The sequence below is a fragment of the Condylura cristata genome, unplaced genomic scaffold (genome assembly GCF_000260355.1).
Source record: "Condylura cristata isolate star-nosed mole 26May11 unplaced genomic scaffold, ConCri1.0 scaffold00005, whole genome shotgun sequence".
Classification (NCBI taxonomy): domain Eukaryota; kingdom Metazoa; phylum Chordata; class Mammalia; order Eulipotyphla; family Talpidae; genus Condylura; species Condylura cristata.
In genome coordinates, this window is record NW_004567106.1 from 3838801 (window position 1) to 3857918 (window position 19118).

The 19118-nt window shown below is 33.6% G+C and overlaps 1 protein-coding gene across 2 annotated transcripts in view; it reads right to left on the bottom strand.

Moving 5' to 3' along the window:
* Positions 1–162: 162 nt before the first annotated feature.
* Positions 163–19118, bottom strand: part of CDK13 (cyclin-dependent kinase 13) — a 68150-nt gene continuing 49194 nt past the window's right edge. The window contains exons 8-14 of one of the 2 annotated variants that reach the window (XM_004676656.2): positions 17834–17935; positions 17672–17749; positions 12285–12401; positions 11629–11760; positions 6309–6514; positions 2147–2416; positions 163–1594 (exon numbers count right to left, since the gene is read on the bottom strand). In XM_004676656.2, coding sequence (XP_004676713.1) covers positions 744–1594; positions 2147–2416; positions 6309–6514; positions 11629–11760; positions 12285–12401; positions 17672–17749; positions 17834–17935 — 1756 coding nt within the window. In that variant the 3' untranslated portion in view covers positions 163–743. Of the gene's footprint in view, positions 1595–2146; positions 2597–6308; positions 6515–11628; positions 11761–12284; positions 12402–17671; positions 17750–17833; positions 17936–19118 lie in introns of both variants that reach the window. The other variant, XM_004676655.2, reaches the window with a different exon arrangement.

The following is a 19118-nucleotide window of genomic DNA, read 5'->3' on the forward strand; positions in this document are numbered from 1 at the left end:
ACTTTTTCAGACCTTAAGCTTACCTGTTAAGGCACTTACTTACAACCCTCCCCAACCCACCCATATTTTTTCATATAAAACCCATATTGTTTGAATGTATCTGCTAGGCTATGATAATCTGCAAAATAAAACAAAAATAACGTTGACCATTTTTTTTTTTATAAAACTGTTGCATCAAGAGAAAGGTTGTGTTTTATTTTCTGAAATGAGCACAAAGTACACCTTTCACAATAACACTGAAAGCAGGTGCAAAGACTGACAGTGACCTTTGACTAAAGGTAGCTTTGTAAAAAGAAAAATACCAAATAAATCAGTGCCCTTTCTGATTGTTGTAAAACTGGAAGGGTGAGGGAGGGGTTGGTTGGCTGTTACATAAAAGTTGGTCCAAACTTACAAAAAAAGCACAAATGTGCATAGTTCAGAAGATCTGCAAGAGGGCCATAAAAGACTTATGTCCCTAAGATTAGCATCCACTTAAAACTGCAATACAAAATAAAATTGTTAACTAGAATTTGTGAAGATGTACAATCAATAGATCTAGTCTTTAGAACAGCATGAATGTAAGCAAAGGTTTTTTTTTTTTTTTTTGTCTTTTTTAAACTATTGTATGCAAGACCCTTTTCCACATAAAAATAAAGCTGTTGTTGAATTAATATTATTCAAGTCTCTTGGATTGCTGCTTTAAACTGCAGCTAGAAAAGTCTTTCCAGATAAAAATGATGTGCCTGAGGAAAAACAGATACTCAGTATGGCAACCCTCTGCCTCGACCTCTGCCAGTTGATGTGCTAATGTGTCCCCTATATCCTTGTGAATATCCAGGTCCTTGGGCAGGAGAAGTCCAGGTCTGTCCATGCATGAGGCCAGGGCCACCAGGGTTTTCCTGTAAGTTACCACCATAGTTATAGTTGTGCATCTTTGCTGGCAAAGGATGAGTACTTTCTGGCCCTGTGGAAGGGTCACTGCTATTTGCCAAGACTGCAATGGGGCCATGGCTATATTCAAATCTATGGTCCTTGTCTCCACTAAACAACATGGGAGCAGTATTGAGGTAAATGTCTCCATATGCAGCTACTGAATTGGGAAATGACTCAGAAAAGGCAGAAGGCTGAGGTGGACCACCAGAATGAGATGAAGAAGTACTGTAGTTATCCAAAGGCTGAATATCTGAGTTTCCAATGAAGCTACGTCGTTCCAATGTTGGAGCAGAGCTACCTCCTAGACCATCATTGCTAACATAAGGAGCAGAAGAGAAAGAAGAAGATCCAAAATTGTCCTTATAGTCAGAAGTAGGGACGTAAGTGTCTCCTGCTTGGTAATCAATACCAACTTCTCTTTTGGGATCATCTTGGGGTTGATGCTGAGCAAGTAGTTGTAACAGGGCAGCTTTCACTCCAGCATGAGGGTCAGTTAACGAAGAACTAGTAGTGGGTACGTGCTGGTTTTCTGTCCGATAGTCCAGATCTTCTTCAGTGACTGGTGGTGGTTCAGGTGGTTCAGGAGGTCGTTGATCAGGAGGCAGAATACGAGGCCGTTCTGGTTCTGGTGTGAGCTCCAATATCCTCATATCTTGGTGCTGGATGAGGTCATCTTGCCCTAAGTAAGACGAAATGAAAGACAGGTTAAAAGCTTTACCATGTAAACTATATGTTCAAAATGGCTTGTGTTTCCTTAAGTGACCGTAAAGACCCCTAGCAGATCCATCTCTGGTTAAAAAAGGAGAAAGAAAACCATTAAGGGAATTAGAAAAAGACAGTTATGGACTACTACTGCCTGCTACCACTTAAGACTTAGTAACTGAAACATTTCATTGTATTTGATTTCACAATTATTTACTGCTTCAAGAACAAAAAACTATTACATCAAATTTATGCCTTAGTCAACTTGTCATGTTATAGTGTTATAGTTAGAACAAAGATCATTTCTTAACTATGGATAAAAACTACGGTATTCAAAATGAGTTACTTACACATAAATAAATGGTTAAAAAGTCAATTTATAGGAGTAAAAAAACCAATTACCAGTCAATAACAAGTGATCTGATATTCAGGACATCTAACAATGTCCCTGGACAATACAAGTTACAGATAATCATTAACAGAAAGAAAACAGCATGAATGCAGTTAGTGATCTGCTATCTACACTCACCCGAGACTGGAGTGCTCGGTTCTGGAGGTGGCCTGAGTTGCAATGATGCTTCATGTCCCGACCCATTTTCTCTCTCTTCTAGCAGCGCGTCTTTCTGCTTTGACTGCTGTGCCTTTATTAACTGAGTCAACAGAACTGCAAATGCACTCTGCACAGCCGCCTGGGCAGCATCAGTCTCCACCTTAGGCTGGACACTCTGAGAAGGCTGAATTCCTCCCAATGGTTTCGAAGACTCCTGCTGTGGTGTTGATGGATCTGTCTGTTTTTCACCTGTTGCCAAAATTCCAGCAGGAAGGTTTATTTTATTTAGCTGCTGTTGAGTCTCAGAGTTTACCTTAATGTTCAACACTTGGACAAAATCAGCCATATTAACACTGGTTTTAGATTGTAGTAGGTTTAGTAGAATTGCCAATTCACTGTGGTTTAACTGTTGTCCAGGGCCTGTTTTTACTAAAGACAAAATTTGTGTCAATTAGAATTGCTGCAATTTCAGCTCCCCTCTCCCACAACTCCCATCCCCCACAATGGCTCTCTATTGGTACATTTGTGGGATGGTGTTTAAGAACAATTGTGACAAGTCTAGTTCATTATCAGTCTAGTTCAATTTCACATATAATTTAAGATGTAACTACATCTTTACAATTAAATTTTACAATTTAAGATGCAAACTACAAATTTACAAAAATAAATTATTTGGGGGGGACAAATATATCAAAAGGAAAATAAGAGTACCACCAATACCCCAAACTTTAGAGTTAACCAAGAAGTATCACCTATCAATGGGAAATACATGATGGTACTTTCGAAGCATTTTATATCCTTTATTCATTACAAAACCATCTGAGGCATGCTTTATTGGTTCCTTTTTTTTCTTCTTTAAACTAAAGAAGAAATTAAGACTAAATTACCTGCCCAAGGTCATGGACTCTATGTTGCAGAACTGAGATATAAAGCTGATACTCTGATTCCTGAATCTGAGTTTTTACTATTCACTGTATTTCTAACCTAAAATAACATTTATTATCTAAGACGCTAATCTTTGCAGTAAATTCAAACTTGAATATTGCAGATTCTTGATATATTTTACTTAAGTTGCTTTTATTTAAATCCCTTTGAGTAAGTTGGAACTCCTACAAAGGATGCTTGTTATTAACATGCATAATATAACATGCATAATATATGACCAGTAAAACAGATTAGGTTTTTTTACTTTTGCCAATTTTCAGTTTAGACTTATAGGAGTTTACATAAATTCTTCTGCAAGCTTTCTGAGTCAATATATAACACGGCTCAAAAGCACATATTATATGTTAAGTGATAATACAAATATTCATAAACAATTTCCATAACCATAGATGACAGACTAATAGGACAGAAACTCCAAGATGATGAAATACTGCTAATACGTTTTACAGCCCCTGCATATACTGTGAGATACATTTTACTATTTCTTAATAATAGTTTTAGATTAATTCAAGACAACCTTTGCAGGCATTAATAAGAAAATCAAGCTAGGTTGCTATATCCCAAGAGCCAGTTTTCTCATTTCCCCCTTCCTTTCTCTGTGAGTAAAGGAGTGTCTCCTCTACAGAAGGGACATTTTTTTATTTCAAGAAACTTACTGATGATGAAGAAAATAGAGCAAAGAGGATTCATTCCTATTTCAAAAAACCAGAATTCTTACTTCTTAACAGCGACAGTTTAAAAAAAAGGAAAACAAAAAATAAAATTAAACTCTCCATCATTAATCAAATTGTTAGAACTAAGAAACAATAACAAAATGAACTCAAAAGGGTTATTACTATTTCTTGTAACCAGTTAAAACTATTCCACTAGTTTGCTAGCAGAATAGGACATCTGTTCCATGAAGAGTAGAACTACAGATCTGATAGTCTTACTAAAGAATGTAACACAGTTATCTGTAACAACCGACCAGAATCCAAACTTTGTCACCACTACATCAACGTTTTCAGTATTAAATGGAATATAAAATATCTAGTATAAATACAAATTATGAAAACTTCTATTGCTTCACTTTTGCCTTCAAATTTTACATAATTTTTCATGTGGCAAATATTGAACTTGATATAGACAACCTTCATTATGTTTAAAAGCTGTGTTCTCCAAAGTGTATCTATCAAACTTTTTCATGTAAGGGGGATGTACTATTTTAAATTCTTCTGAAGAGTAATTTTTTTTTTAAAGATTTATTTACTTGTGCATACAGAACTGGAGCGCAGGCCAAAGGCTCAGGGGCGGTGAGAGGCTTCACCAGAGACAGAGTGCGGAACAGAACAGGCAGACTGACGAAGTACACTGCTGAGGCGAGCAGCGGGCAGGTCAGGAGAGGTCTGCCATGCCATGTGGTCACCTCCGGGGCAAGCGGGAATCAAACTCATGCGGAAGTGGCTTTAGATTCTCAGTGCTGTGCTTTAACCTGCTGCGCCACCAGGGAGGGCCCTGAAGAGTATTTTTGAACAAGAAATAGCATTTTCTTTTGGATTTTAAAGTAGCAATATAGCATCTTAATGCAGTCTGTCCTAGATCAAGTATTAAATCTTTGATTACACAGGAAAGAATGAATTACAGTATTTATCAAGCTTTCTTCACTAATCTACTCTATTTACACTCAATTACTAAAAATTCAGTCTGAGCCACAAATCTGGTTTTTTATATATAATAGTTTATTTTTACATTTTTTTTTTAAAGATTTATTTATTTGTGCATACAGAACTGGGGTACAGGCCAGAGGCTCAGGGGTGGTGAGAGGCTTCACCAGAGATAGAGTCGGGAACAGAACAGGCAGATCAATGAAGTACACTGCTGAGGGGAGCAGGGGGTGGGTCAGGAGAGGTCTGCCACACCATGTGGTCACCTCCCGGGCAGGCGGGAATCGAACTCATGCAGAAGCGGCTTTAGATTCTCAGTGCTGTGCTTTAACCCGCTGCGCCACCAGGGAGGGCCATATTTTTACATATTTTTGTACATTTTTCCATCTCAGTTACAATCCTCTTGGCACAAATCTGTTTTAATTAAATGACTTATCAATTAATATATACCTATACCCATCACTCAAGTGCTAAGCTACTTTTTCATAATAAACTTCCATATCTCCATACATGAACTCATATTTATTAACTTCATATCTTTCTCTTTGTCAAAAAAGTAAACTAAAGCCAAATAGTTTCTGGATTGTTGAGGCAAAATGAGTAAGTGAATTCAATTTTTCAAAAGCTTTTAAATAAATAAGAGAATAAGTTTAACCACACTTCTGACAGCATTAAAGAGCTGGTTCATCATATAGAAGTTTACTCATAACAGATGAAGTCAAAAAAACATTTAAGTTTCCCCAAAATATTGTTCTTTATCAGACTTCAAGTCAATTTGGGCACAGTATCAAATCTCAAACTTTGAGATTCTATAATACATGTTAAATATATTAAGAATGATCTGAGGCCCTCCCTGGTGGCACAGTGGGTTAAAGCACAGCACTGAGAAGTTTAAGCCACTTCCACTAGAGTTCAATCCCCGCCAGCCCCAGAGGAGATCCACATGATGCGGCAGACCTCTCCTGACCCGCCCACTGCTCTCCTCAGCAGAGTACTTCATGGATCTGCCTGTTCTTGTTCCCCGCTCTGTCTCTGGTTAACCCTCTCACCCTCCCCAACTCTGACCTGTACCCCGGTTCTGGATGAATAAATATATAAATCTTTAAAAAAAAAAAAAAAGAATGATCTGAGGCCTTTACAAGAAATATGAAATAAGTCTGACTATGATTTTTGGCTGTCTTTTCCATGTTTCTTCTTACTCTATGAGAATCTAGATAGTGGATACTATCTCACTGAAAAAAGTCTCAATAAAAGATCTATTGACTCCTGCCCTAGAGAGATAATAAAACCTCAGTAATATGACCAATAAATAGCTGATCAAATGTAATGCTGTGTTCTTTTCTCACGTTAATCTTCGCTTGCAACTGCTTGCTTAAAACTGTGGTGTCAGTATCAGTGAAATGTCTGTTCTGGCACAAGTGAATAAAAAGGAAATAATCAAACTCAGTGCATAAGCCTTAGTATTCACCTTTTAGCTACAAGATGTTTTAACACAAGAACATCAACACTAGCCACAAATGTGAAGGAGATTGAGACATGGAAGCATTACTAACCAGGTGCTACATTCGAGTTGCCCTGAGTTTTCAGTTGTGAAGATGGCAGTGCACCCTGAGGTGTGCTGGTTCTGCTGTCATCTAAGCCCAGAGACAAGTCTTTTCTGGGAGCTTTAATTGTGGAACCATCATCAGTCATGCCCATCTGCTTTTGTCGTCTTCGCTTTTTACTCCATAATTCATGACAATCTTGCCATAAAGGAAGGCTGGGGGTAAAACATTAAGTAGTCTGAATGGCATTTCTTAACAACAACAAAAAAAGGCTAACAGATACTACATTCACCAAAGCTGTCACCCATTGGCCCGAGCAATGCGTTCCTGAATACTTAATACATAGGTTTTGTAAAATCCTCCAATAAAAAAATCATTCTTGATACCCACATCCGCCAGAGCTTCACCTTTTATACATTAACTGTACACTGAACACTCAAAGAATAATGATTAGAACTATGAAGAATGTGAGTTTATAAAAAGTAGGTTACTATTATCCTTGGTGCCATCTTTTAAAGTCAATTCTTATCACAATACATCATACATTGAACAGGACATAAAAAGAAGGCAAAAAAGAAAAAGCTATTTGCAGAAACTGATCAGAGAATTAAAATGTAGTAAAAACTAGGACATAATAATTGTGAAAAGCTTCCTGGTAAAAGCCTTTTATTTCTGAATATCCTCGTTTCTAAAATCAAACGTGGTAGAATTAAACTAACGTTACAGAGGAGTTTCAAAAATAGGTAATCCAGGTTCATTACTCATTATCATAGAGTTCTGAAAAACTAGCAACTATCAAAATTACAACCATTCTGAAGCAATTCAACTTTAATTTCATGAAACTGAATACTGCAGAGTAATTTTTGTTTAAAGAAAGATACTACTATCTGATTATAAATGTTTTCTTTTTACCCTAATAAAAAATCCAATTGGATGTTACTATTATATCTATTTTAAAGATAAGAAAATTGAGGCTTGGAAAGGTTAATAAACTTGCCCAGAATATCTATAAATTCCCTTAAGCAGCCCCAACCTGGTGCTATACCTACAGTTTTTAACATGGATATGTTTACAACTAGGGATACCAGGGAATACACCTGGAATTGTCTTAAAGAATGCCATATCCTTTATGTTCTCAATCTTTTAAAATGACCTGCATATTCAGCAAGTGCTTTTTATACCTCTTCTTCCACATTTACCCTTACTCTCATGTTATAAAATAAAGGCATATGCAACAATTATGGTCAAATCTTAGCAATATAAGTATAAAAAAGCTCATTTCCAAAAGATTACAAACAGCATGACACCCTTTATAAAATAAAAACAACTAAAATTTAAAATTTTAACTTTTTATGAATACATATAGATGGCAACAAAAAGTATATATAAAAGAAAACAGGGATGATGGTCACCTCAGGTGGAGGAAGGCAAGGAGATAGGTCGTGGGGGTTGAAGGGTAGAGGGTATGATATGATTAAAAGATTATTTTCAAGGTTCTAGCTTTTATCTGGTAGATTCATGGCTGCTTATTCACATTATTTAAAAATAACTAAATTAAGTAAATAACTAAAAGAAAAAGAGAGCCATGCATGGACCAATGATGAGTGACACAAGAATTATGATTAAACCAAGTCTATGCACCTGAGGTCCAAAAACAAAACAAAGGCATACCTCTCAGCCATCTTACTATGGTGCATTGCCTCAGCGTGTAAAAACCGCCTGGAGTAACAAACAAAGGGACAATTTGAAATATTGATATCGGGAAGCTTTCAGGCATTATAAACCCGCCAAAGACGTTCTTTTTCTCTGTGTGTATGTATTCTATGTGTAGTCTTTGCCTATCGTTGGGATATTCTGAAACCAGATACTGCTACTGCAGAGTGGGGTTAATTAGAATGATTTTGCCACTTTCATCTTGATATTCAGAGAGTGCATTACTCTTGTGGGGAAGTCCTATGAGAGTAAAATGAAGAAATAATTAAAAAGAGAGTTTTTGTTCCCTCCCATGATTTATAAGTGATTTATAAGTGATAAGAGATTCTTCACAAATGAACAAATGATCTCAATACTCATTTCTAGGAAAGAAAAGCATTACCCAACAAAACACTCCAGAAATGTTTTCTGGGATAATCAAATCTTTGTGTGCTTCCAAAAGGTTCAAATACTGGCTCAGCCACTTTCTATGTCTCACTAGGCAAGTAACTTGACCTCAGTGCCTCAGTTTCCTTATGTTTAAAAATGAAATTAAAACAGTATAATCTACCTTACTGGTGTAGATAGTATTTGCTAACATGTGATGAACAGTACTTCTCAAATAGTTGGTAATATAATCATGGCTGGTATCATTTGTAAAAATTTAATAAGGTACTTGATATTTGATATTTTATTAAATATCATGACTATCAATTAAAGTTGATCTAGTTTATCTGTCTAATGCTTTTTATTTGCTGCTTAGAAAAAATGTATATAAACCAGCTGTCAATCTACTTTAATTGCTAGCAATACCACCTTTTTCTTTCGATTAAATAAACCTGGAAAGTTACACTATCTAATACAATTAATAAAGCTATTTTAATATTTTTATAGCCACCCTTCACTTTATTACAAAAAGCCTAATCACAAGATCTGAATACAAATACACAGTCTGTACCATATAATTTATAATTTCAATTACCCATTACATTATTATAAAATAAGACCTTGTTATTTAACCTTTTATTTAAATATTAGATCAATACCATTCTAATTTCTGATCTAGCAGCATATTCAATAAGCTATAATTTTTAGCTTATAGATTTCTTGATAAGGTATGTTTCGTATACCACTCAAAGCATCTTTATTTTTAATGAAAAAATGGTTATGTTCTGATAAAAGTTAAAGTGATTTAATGACCAGGTAAGAAATCTGTTGGTAAGCTATGTAGTTTCCAATTCTTTACTGTCAAGAAAACTAAAGAGAAGGAATCTTAAATTGACATTTAAGAGGTCATTAAAATAACTGATGACTTTTCTAGTTAAGTGCTTATTTACAAGAGAATTTATAAAATTAAATTATAATTCATGTGGAACTATTTCTCACTATGGAATAAGTAATAATAGCCAGCAGAGATGCAAAATTAAGGGGGGAAAAAAATCTTCAGTTTTTTTTTTTCATTAAGTTGTATTTTCAATAAAACTTCCCAATTTTTCTTTTTAAGTTGAAATTTGTACTACAAATGTTTGCAATGACAAACTCATCAAGAGAAAAGAGCTTTACAGTGAGAAGGCTATTTTTTAAAGTAAGTTTGTATTTTATAGTGTGTTTTCACACAGAGTAATCAATAAAATATTTTTAAGTATAAATACATGTTACAATAAAATACTATGAAGCAATGTAAGTTCAAGGTACAACAGTACAGTGTCCAGTTTAAGAGTTTGTTTTTACATTTTCTAGTGAATGTTGGGGGAATGCTAAAGTTATTTTTACTCTAAGAGACGTAAGAGTGAGATAACTGCTCCTTTTTAAAATGTCAACATTTATGGCACATTGAAAATTACATCTTTTGTAACTACTTGAATCCTTCACTTAAAAAAGTTGGTTATCAACGGAAAGAGTGGCTTGATAATAGGTTGTCAGAAGTCAGCATGAATTTTTGCTTGAAAAACAAAAAAATACATCATGGCTTTTCCAACAACACAGTAGCTTTATTAGAATATTTCAAATGGACCACTTTAAATGAGAGATGGTAACTTATTATTACCAATAATGGAAAGAAAATGACATATTCCTTTGGCTATGATACAGCTGAAAGCGCACATTATTACTTAGGTAGTAAGTAGTCTTGCCAAAAAAAAAATGTTAATCTAATTCTTACTGGAAAAAAGCTATCAAATTCAGATTGTAGACCATTTTAACAAAACAGGTAGGCTAGGTTCTTCAAAAATATCAGAAATCCTCCCCAAAAAATGATAAAACAGACATGACAACTGAATGAAATGTGTGAACTTCATTTAAAAAAGCATGTATCAGAAATTCTTGGGACAACTGAAGAACTGTGAATATGGGTTATTAGCTATTAAAAAGTTAAATTTCTCATGCTTTATAGTGGTACTATAGTTATAGAGACTAATGTCTTACTTCTTATAATACAGGTGAATTATTTATAAGCCTGAAGTTTCATTTCTATAAAATAATACTCAAATTGTTCAAGACAAATAGTTCATTCAAAGTGATAAAGCAAATGTGTCTTAAATATTCATAACTGGTGATTCTTGGTGAAGTTGATATGAAACTTATACTATTCATCCTGCAGAATGAAATCTTTCCAAAACAAAATGTTTTTAAAAATTACTGAATGGTACTAGAGCCAAAGTTTCAAGACTGTTGATACATACTCATAAGCAAAAATAAAAATAAAATATGGAGTTAACTCAACATGTGAGTGGAAGGTTCTTATTGCCTTTCAAATCATCTCAAGAACTATTCAAATACAGTTCAATAAAAACTTAATTAATAGACAATGTAAGTCCAATCTCCTCAGATAAGTGGAAGAGCCAGGATTTGAACTCCAAAGCCCATGTGCTGTTCATTCATAAATGCTTATTAATATGAAAACATTATAGGAATAGGTTTGATTTTACAATACTCATCATTTTCTAAATTAATAAAAAATCCTGTGAAGTTTCTAGCTCCTACAAAGAGGAGAAACAAATGGATTTCTTGGCCCCCTCCCCTTTCCCAAATCAGTCCTAGAGAATAATTACAGAAGTCAGAAAGAAGTGTAGGTTTAAGAATCCAGGTTTCCTGATGCCCAAATTCCATGCAATTACATCCCATCAAATATTTATTTTTCTTCAGTGATAAAAATTTTATTTTATTATATTATAGTATGCCAAGGAGCATTTCAAAACTTCTCTTTCTTACTGGTCTAACTTGAATTTGAGAGCTGGCTTTATTAGATTTGTATTCTTGGGCAAGTTTCTTAACCTCTCTGAGCCTGCTTCCTTCTCTATAAAATGATGATCACTTTAATAACCACCATATAAAGATCAACAAAAATATGTTTCACATAGCACTCAAAATTTTGGTTAAATCAACTATTAGTAACATAAGCAGTAATAATGGTAGTAGTACTAGAAGGCTACTTTTGCTAATCCTATCATTAGTGAATATTAAGCAAGAGTCTACATTCTAGTTTTGCAAAATATATGTATTACTGTTATTCTATTTTTTAACTTATCTACTTCTTTAAACTAAATCCTGGAATAGTTAATGATTACTATATACAGATGTCATTAAATTATCAAGATTCTTCATATATGGGTTCTAATATAATAAAAAAGTTACTTACTCTGGTGGAGGCATTTTTGAGGGTTCCACATCTCGTAGGAACTCACACTGAAGAGCTTGTTCTGCAGTGCAGCGCTTACTAGGATCCAAGGCGAGCATGTAATCAAATAAGTCTAGTGCAGCTGCAGGAATACTGGCATGAGAGGATTACAAAGTCATACATGTTCTTTGACATAAGTTCTCTGTTTAGGAACTTATTTCCAATTTTTTTTTAATAAATTTTAAAAATTGAAAAATATTTCTTTTTATTTAATTTTGTACCTATTCTACATAATTTGAAATCTGGCAAACAAGAATATATTTTATGGGCAGTTTGCTATGGTAACATAAACTAAGACCTAAATAAACAGTTTCCTATAAGCAAAGTAAAAACCTAAGTTCAAGTAATCTGAAAGCTGCTACATTAAAATTTAAATTGTATTATTAGAGTCTTTTCATATAAGTATAAAATCAAACATAAAACCCCAATTCATCATCCATAATACTGAAATGATAATTGTCATATAGCAAGGGAAATTCAAATAAATAGCGAGAGAAGTATGACAGCTCTCCCTTAGATCAACACAAGACAGAATGATATTTAAGATTTCAGAATAAATAACTTTAAAAATAAAAAAAATTCAATACAATATGAATGTTTAAGCATCTGCTTCTTACAAAACAAATTCTTCTCGTAACTTTCGACGATATTGCTTCTTTGGTTTCATGGTGTTGAAATATGGTAATTTGATTACATCAGGCCACACTGCAGGACATGGACTCCCACATATACGGCTAAACAACAAACAAAAAGAAGTACATCACTATTAATTACATAGAAGAAGAATATCAGTAACTGCTATACAGAATTATCACCTATTTTTAAATATACAGAAGTTGACATCCTTACACAACATAGGTTTCATTGAAATTTTAGTTATCCAAACTTAATTGTTTTAAGAAATCAATTTATTTTTCAGTAGAACCAAATATATATATATATATATATATATATATATATATATATATATATATATATATCAATAAATTAAGGAACAAGTTTAGTATACGCCTGTCTCTGATTTTACAGGTATCCTCTTTAACTCTTCTAATGAATATAAGGCAGTCTGCGAAAAAGTAGAAATGAGATTTCCTACACTCAGGAAGGCAACTATACATTCTATTGCAAAATTCAATCAACAGGAAGAAACTGAGAGAAACCTTTTTGAAATACAAAAAAATTCTTCAGTTTAAGTAGCATCACTGCTTATGAGGTATTTAGAAATTTTAACCCCTCTACTACTCTCTGCTTACCTAAAGCAAAATCCTCATTATTTTTGTACTAGTAAAACCTTGTTAATGGTAATTTGTTAAGAATGGATTTTGGTAATACATAGATGAAAGTGGTTAACAATTCTTGAGCTCATTAAATCTTAAGTATAAATCTGTATTGAATAGTTGGCGACTACTGTTACTTGCTGACTTTCTTTTTTTTGATACTTTCATCGTGCTTTTTATTTTAGCTGTTTTTGTTACTTATTGATTTCTCTTATTGAATTACAGTTGAGGAATCACACTCCTTACTTTTATATACTTCTCCAAGGAACCACATAAACATAATTAATCCCAGTGAATGAGTATATATTTTTACAGACTATTATTGGAATAAAGAAAATGAAGAATATTTTCAACTGAGGAAATAAAGAACCTATTCAAGTTAAGAAAGGGTGCAAAATTTTGGCTATAACTACAAGGGTAAGAAATAACAGATAAATGGGAAAGGAAATAAAAGAAGTATGCCAGTGGCAAAAATGAGTATACATGGAAAGGCATTAAGTAGCAGAATTTAAATATTTGGGAGAAAGACTGAAAATCAGGAATTTAGGGGTCAGAGAATTTAGGGGTCAGAGAGGTTGATCTAAAAGCCTGCCTGTTGGTACAGGGATTAAGTCTCAGCACTATCAAGCTATAACCAACCACTGTGGCATGAATTCGGACCCTTGCCAGGGAGATAACCCACATGTGGCGCAACAGATCTCTTCTGTCTCACTGCTCCCCTCAACAGAGTATTTCAGTAGATCTACCTGTTCTGCTCCCCACTCTGTCTCTGGTGATTCCTCTTATCACCCCTGCACCTCTGGCCTGTACCCCAGTTCTGTATGCATAAATAAATAAATCTTAAAAAAATAGTAGGGCCTTACAAATACAGTGGTTGAGGTGGTATGTCTAGGTATAATGAAGAAACTTTGGAAACAAATTTTAACTGAATGCTGTCCATGTAATACTTGTCAAACTGCTTAAGAATCTGTTTCTTCTTTTGTAAAATGGAGATTAATTTTACTTTAGAAGGTGCGAAGTCAAGTGAGCTACTGTGTGCTTAACTTTACATTAAAAAATCAGTTTCATTATGACATAGTTAAAGACTTTCAATTATTTTATTATATAATATGTAATTGATAGCAGCATTTAGGAAAGAACAGACATATCAAAGCAAGGAAGAAAGTTATCAGAGACTTGGGACATTTTAGCAATGGGTAACTGTGAATTAGCAAAATGTGTGCCTGATGGCCAGCCAGCAATTCCAAAATCATTTATTGGCGATGTGTTGAAATGCATGATAACCCTAATTTCACAATTATCTAAGCTATCTACTCTGGCATGTCTTCAAATGCATGATACCCTACCTTAAGTTACCTAAGGTCTACTTTGAGGATCCATTCTGATCTATTTATCTATCTACTGTGTATCCCATCTGGTAGCTTTATATTTTTTATACAGTTGATAATAAGGAAAATAAAAAACCTCTACTTATTATTATAATCAAAAGACGACCACAACCTAGGTTTAATAGGTACGATTAACATTAATAGTATTATTACTATTACTATTATTTGCTAAGTTCTATTACTTTAAGGCTTATGAATTTAGATATTCTTATTAATAATTCATTTGTAAAACTGTTACATAGTAGCGGTTCTCAAAGTGGGATCCAGAGGCCCCTGAATGTCTAATGTCCCCCTGGGTCTTTCAGAGGTCTCGTTGGTCAAAGATTGTTACTATGACATTATTTGCCATTTTGAATATGCTGGTTTTGCACTACTGATGGAATAAAATCAATGATGGGAAAACTACCAGCATTTTAGCATGCTTTAAGTCAAAGGAATAGAATCTTCTATAAAACTGCCCTTTTCATGGGACAGTGTTGTAAAACTGTATCTGTAGAGTTACCATTACCTTTAATAACAGTAACCAATAAATAGACGGAATGAGCTTTCTTTTTTTTCTAATTAACTTGCTGTTCCCTCATTTCACTCAATTTCTGCTCAAATGTTATTTTATGGGAGATATGTACTCTAATTTTACATACAATACCTCTTTGTCATTTTCTATCCCCAACACTGTCACCTTTTGATATATTTTATTAACTTTTTCATTTTGTCTATCTCCCTCAACTAGAAGGTAGTAGTAAAGTTGTGTGTTGGTTACTAAGTGCCGAGGATACAATGGGAATCTTCCCCATTCTGGCATACAACCAACAATCAATAAATACTATTCAGTTAATCTCCCTGACTTGAAATGTCTTCTGTATTATATCTGATTTACGGACTTCCACTGTAACCCCCAGATAACTCATCTATATATCTTGTACCAACACAAAATGGTCTTAGTTACTACTATTTTGCTTTTTAGCAGGTATAATATGCCAAATTTTTCTTTTTAAATCACTGCTTCAATTATCATTAATAAAATTATACTTATTAACAAATTTAAGCTTTGTAGTCAAAAACAAGATATGGCTCTCCATTCTCACTCAAAATTTCTTTATAATTTTATGTGGGATGTTATAGTTTTCAATATCCTGGGGGTATTCAGGGTAGTAGTTTTGTCTTTTCTCCCACTAATCTTTCTAACAGCTTATTAATAACAGACATTTCTTAAAAGCTATTGCTTTTAGTATACCTGCATTAAATTATGTTAGCTTATTAAATATTTATATACATACATATATACACATGTATGTACAAACATATATAAACACATCTATGTAAATATCCTCAACATGTCATTTTACAAACCTTTTATTTAAGGTTTCTTCAGGTGATTGCTTTACATGTTGCATGTCTACAATGTTATTACATACAAATTATGACAGTATTGTCACTATCTATACCAAGAGGTTAACTTTTCTATAGTACTAGGTAACTGGTCAGTTCTAAACACTCATTAAATACAGGACAATTCTTTCACTGACTACTTCTTCAGTATTTTACCACTAAATATTATTCAGGCTTTAGTTTGTAATAAACATTTTTATCATGTTTAAGAAGTACTCCTCTACACTTAGGAGTTACTATTTCTAGCAAATGCCTATTCAATATCTATTCAGATACGTATTTTACTCCTTTAAAATGATTAATAGATTTTGTACAAATGAAATATCATCATATTCTTTTATAAACTCTACTTGACTCTAAGTTAATTATGCTAATAAAAAGTTCGATATTATTGGCTAATCTCTTTAGAACTTCTGGATTAATTTTCTATGGATTTTTCATTCTGTCTCTGTTAACTATTGGTACTTGTGTCATAGTGATTTTGCAAAAAGTTTCATGAAGTTTTTATACCCTATATAACACAGAAAACTGGTTAAGTTTATACACTCGGTTACAAGTGTCCAGCTTAAATCTCAGCTTTGCTACTTGTTAATTATATCACCATGGACAAATTCTTCACTTCTCTAAGGTTGAGTTTTTTCAATTAAACAAAGGGTTGTTATGAAGCTTAGCTGAAGAAACTTAGGCGAAATCCTTCACAATGCTTGCATCATGTATAAACTAAGTACATGCTAACTTATCAATGATAGAAGTCCTCATATCTAAGAGAATAGATGGTTAACAGAAAAAAAAATGAGTTAAGAGAATCATTAAAAAATACACAAATGCAAAAAAAAAATACACAAATGCATAATTTAAACATTTATTTTAATTGAAAAATCTAGAAGTGCACATTAATTCTCCAATCTTCAGACATAGGATCAAAGATTTTTTTGAAAGAGGATTCAATAAATCCAATTCTGCTTTAGCTTTCTTGCACAAACCATAACTGCTTGATGATCATCAAGCAGTTTGAGTGCTAAATTCTTCTAAATTTTTGTGCCCTTTTTTTCCTAATTTGATCAGTGCTAATCCATTTGATGGCAACTTCTGTTAAGTCTTTTCAAAGCATTTACTCTAACTTAAACAACATATGTACACTGTTAGAAAGTCAGTATAAAAACTGTCAAAAACTACATCTTGGGTCATTGTACTTTTCAGATGGTGTTAATAGAGTGGTAGTTCACTAGCTGCAAACATTCAGCAATCTAGTAGTATCACGCTAGTATTATTTACAGAAAGAATGGAGAACATCAATGAAACCAGTAAGTATGCTGAAGGGAAGGTTCACAGAATATTAAAATAAAAATTTGTGACTCATAGCAATATCATCCCTAAAAAGTTATCCATATTTTTAAATTTCAAGTAAATTTTCTAAGTTGTGAAGTAAAATTGTAATATATGAAAACCAAAGCTCTTTTAAAATTTTTTTTAAGATAGGGAGTGAAGAGGAGGTTACTTACTATGAATAATTCCTTATTACCTACATCCTGTGACAGACTGTAAATAATGAAGACCTAAACCGGTGGGTATATGCACATACTCCTGTATACATATGTATGTAAGTGCCATTTTTTCACAACAGTCCCAAACTTTAATTCTTCCATCCTGCCATCCATTAAAAAAAATTATCTACCATTCATTCTCACCTTCCTCCTATCTACTGTTCTTTCTCAGCATTACATTTTAAGCCTCAACTCTCTAATGATATGATCATAATAGACTTTATCTTTACTATAGCAAATATCAAAACTATATTCTAGTTTCTCTTTTATTTAACAGTCATTAAGAGAAATGTGCTATTTTCCTCCTGAAAATACAAATTTGTAAGGTTCAAACTTCTTAGAGTATGACTACATACACAGTCACATCCATCTCCCACCCCCCAAAATATTACAATAATGAGCTTACCTTATTAATTCTAGCTGTGCAAGTTCCTGGTTTGCTTGGAATATAGGTTTTTTAGTGAAGAGTTCACCAAGGATACATCTGAAAAAAAAAAAAAATCATTACCAAATCATACAACTTAGTACTAAAACTTTCAAATAAATTAAACCAATATGTCTATCTTACCCACAGCTCCACACATCAATAGCTGGTGTATATCGTTCTTCTCCCAACAGCAGTTCAGGAGGGCGGTACCATAGTGTGATGACCTTGTTAGTATATGGCCGACTAAAAAACACAGAAGGAACTCTTTAGTTAGCATCTTTTAGAATAAAGAGATTTTCCCACGAAATATATTTTTACTATTCCAATTTTCCAATCCTAACTAAAGCCACTTTCATTTGCCTACAAATTATATACATGCCACCATAACTAGTGAATGACATCATAAATTACACCTGAGAACATGAGTAACTGAAAAATCCCTATAATATAAAAAACTAAAGACAGTTGTTTTGATCAAAGAAAAGTGTTTTGATTGCTCAGTACTATTTTTCTTTTACATAACTTATAAAGGGATTAACTGATAAGTCTTTTTTTCTGAATATCCTCCAAATCACATGGATTTAAGGGACATATCACAGAAAATTCCCTTGGAAGGCTGTGTTCACCTAAGGTTTGTTTGAACCTGGGCCAGTTTCGGGGCAAAAGAAAAGGAACAAGTAAATTATGAAGCAATTTCCTCTTGTTAACTATACTTCTGAAGTTCCAGGTAGCATAAGACCTTAACACCTGATCTGTTCTGACCCATCCAGCCAAATTTCTCCAATTAACTTAAATATTCACTCTAATATGCTATCTATCTGGGTATAATGATTATTCTCACAAAACAGAACTATAACAATATTGTGCGTAAGCCAGGAAAAAGGGTAAGCAATCTTTGAAAATAAGAAGGACAGTCTAAAATGTGTAGCAAATTAGGTCAAGCATTATTTATATTTACATAATAAGAACTCTTTCGAACTCCAGATACTCTAATTCAGCAAGACTTAATCACCCTTAAAAATATACCCACTTGGCCCTCCCTGGTGGCGCAGCAGGTTAAAGCATTGCACTGAGAAGCTAAAGCCACTTCCGCATGAGTTCGATTACCACCTGCCCAGGAGGTGACCACATGGTGCGGTAGACCTCTCCTGACCTGCCCGCTGCTCCCCTCAGCAGTGTACTTCATCCATCTGCCTCTGGTGAAGCCTCTCGCCTCCCCTCAGCCTCTGGCCTATATCCCAGTATGTACAAATAAATAAATCTTTAATATATATATATGTGTATATATATATATATATATATATATATATATATATATATACCCACTTGTTAGTATAAAATGAAATTTTGACAATAGTAATAACATGGATGGAATTGGAAAGGATTATGCCAAGCAAAATAAGTCTGAAGGAGAAAGACACATACA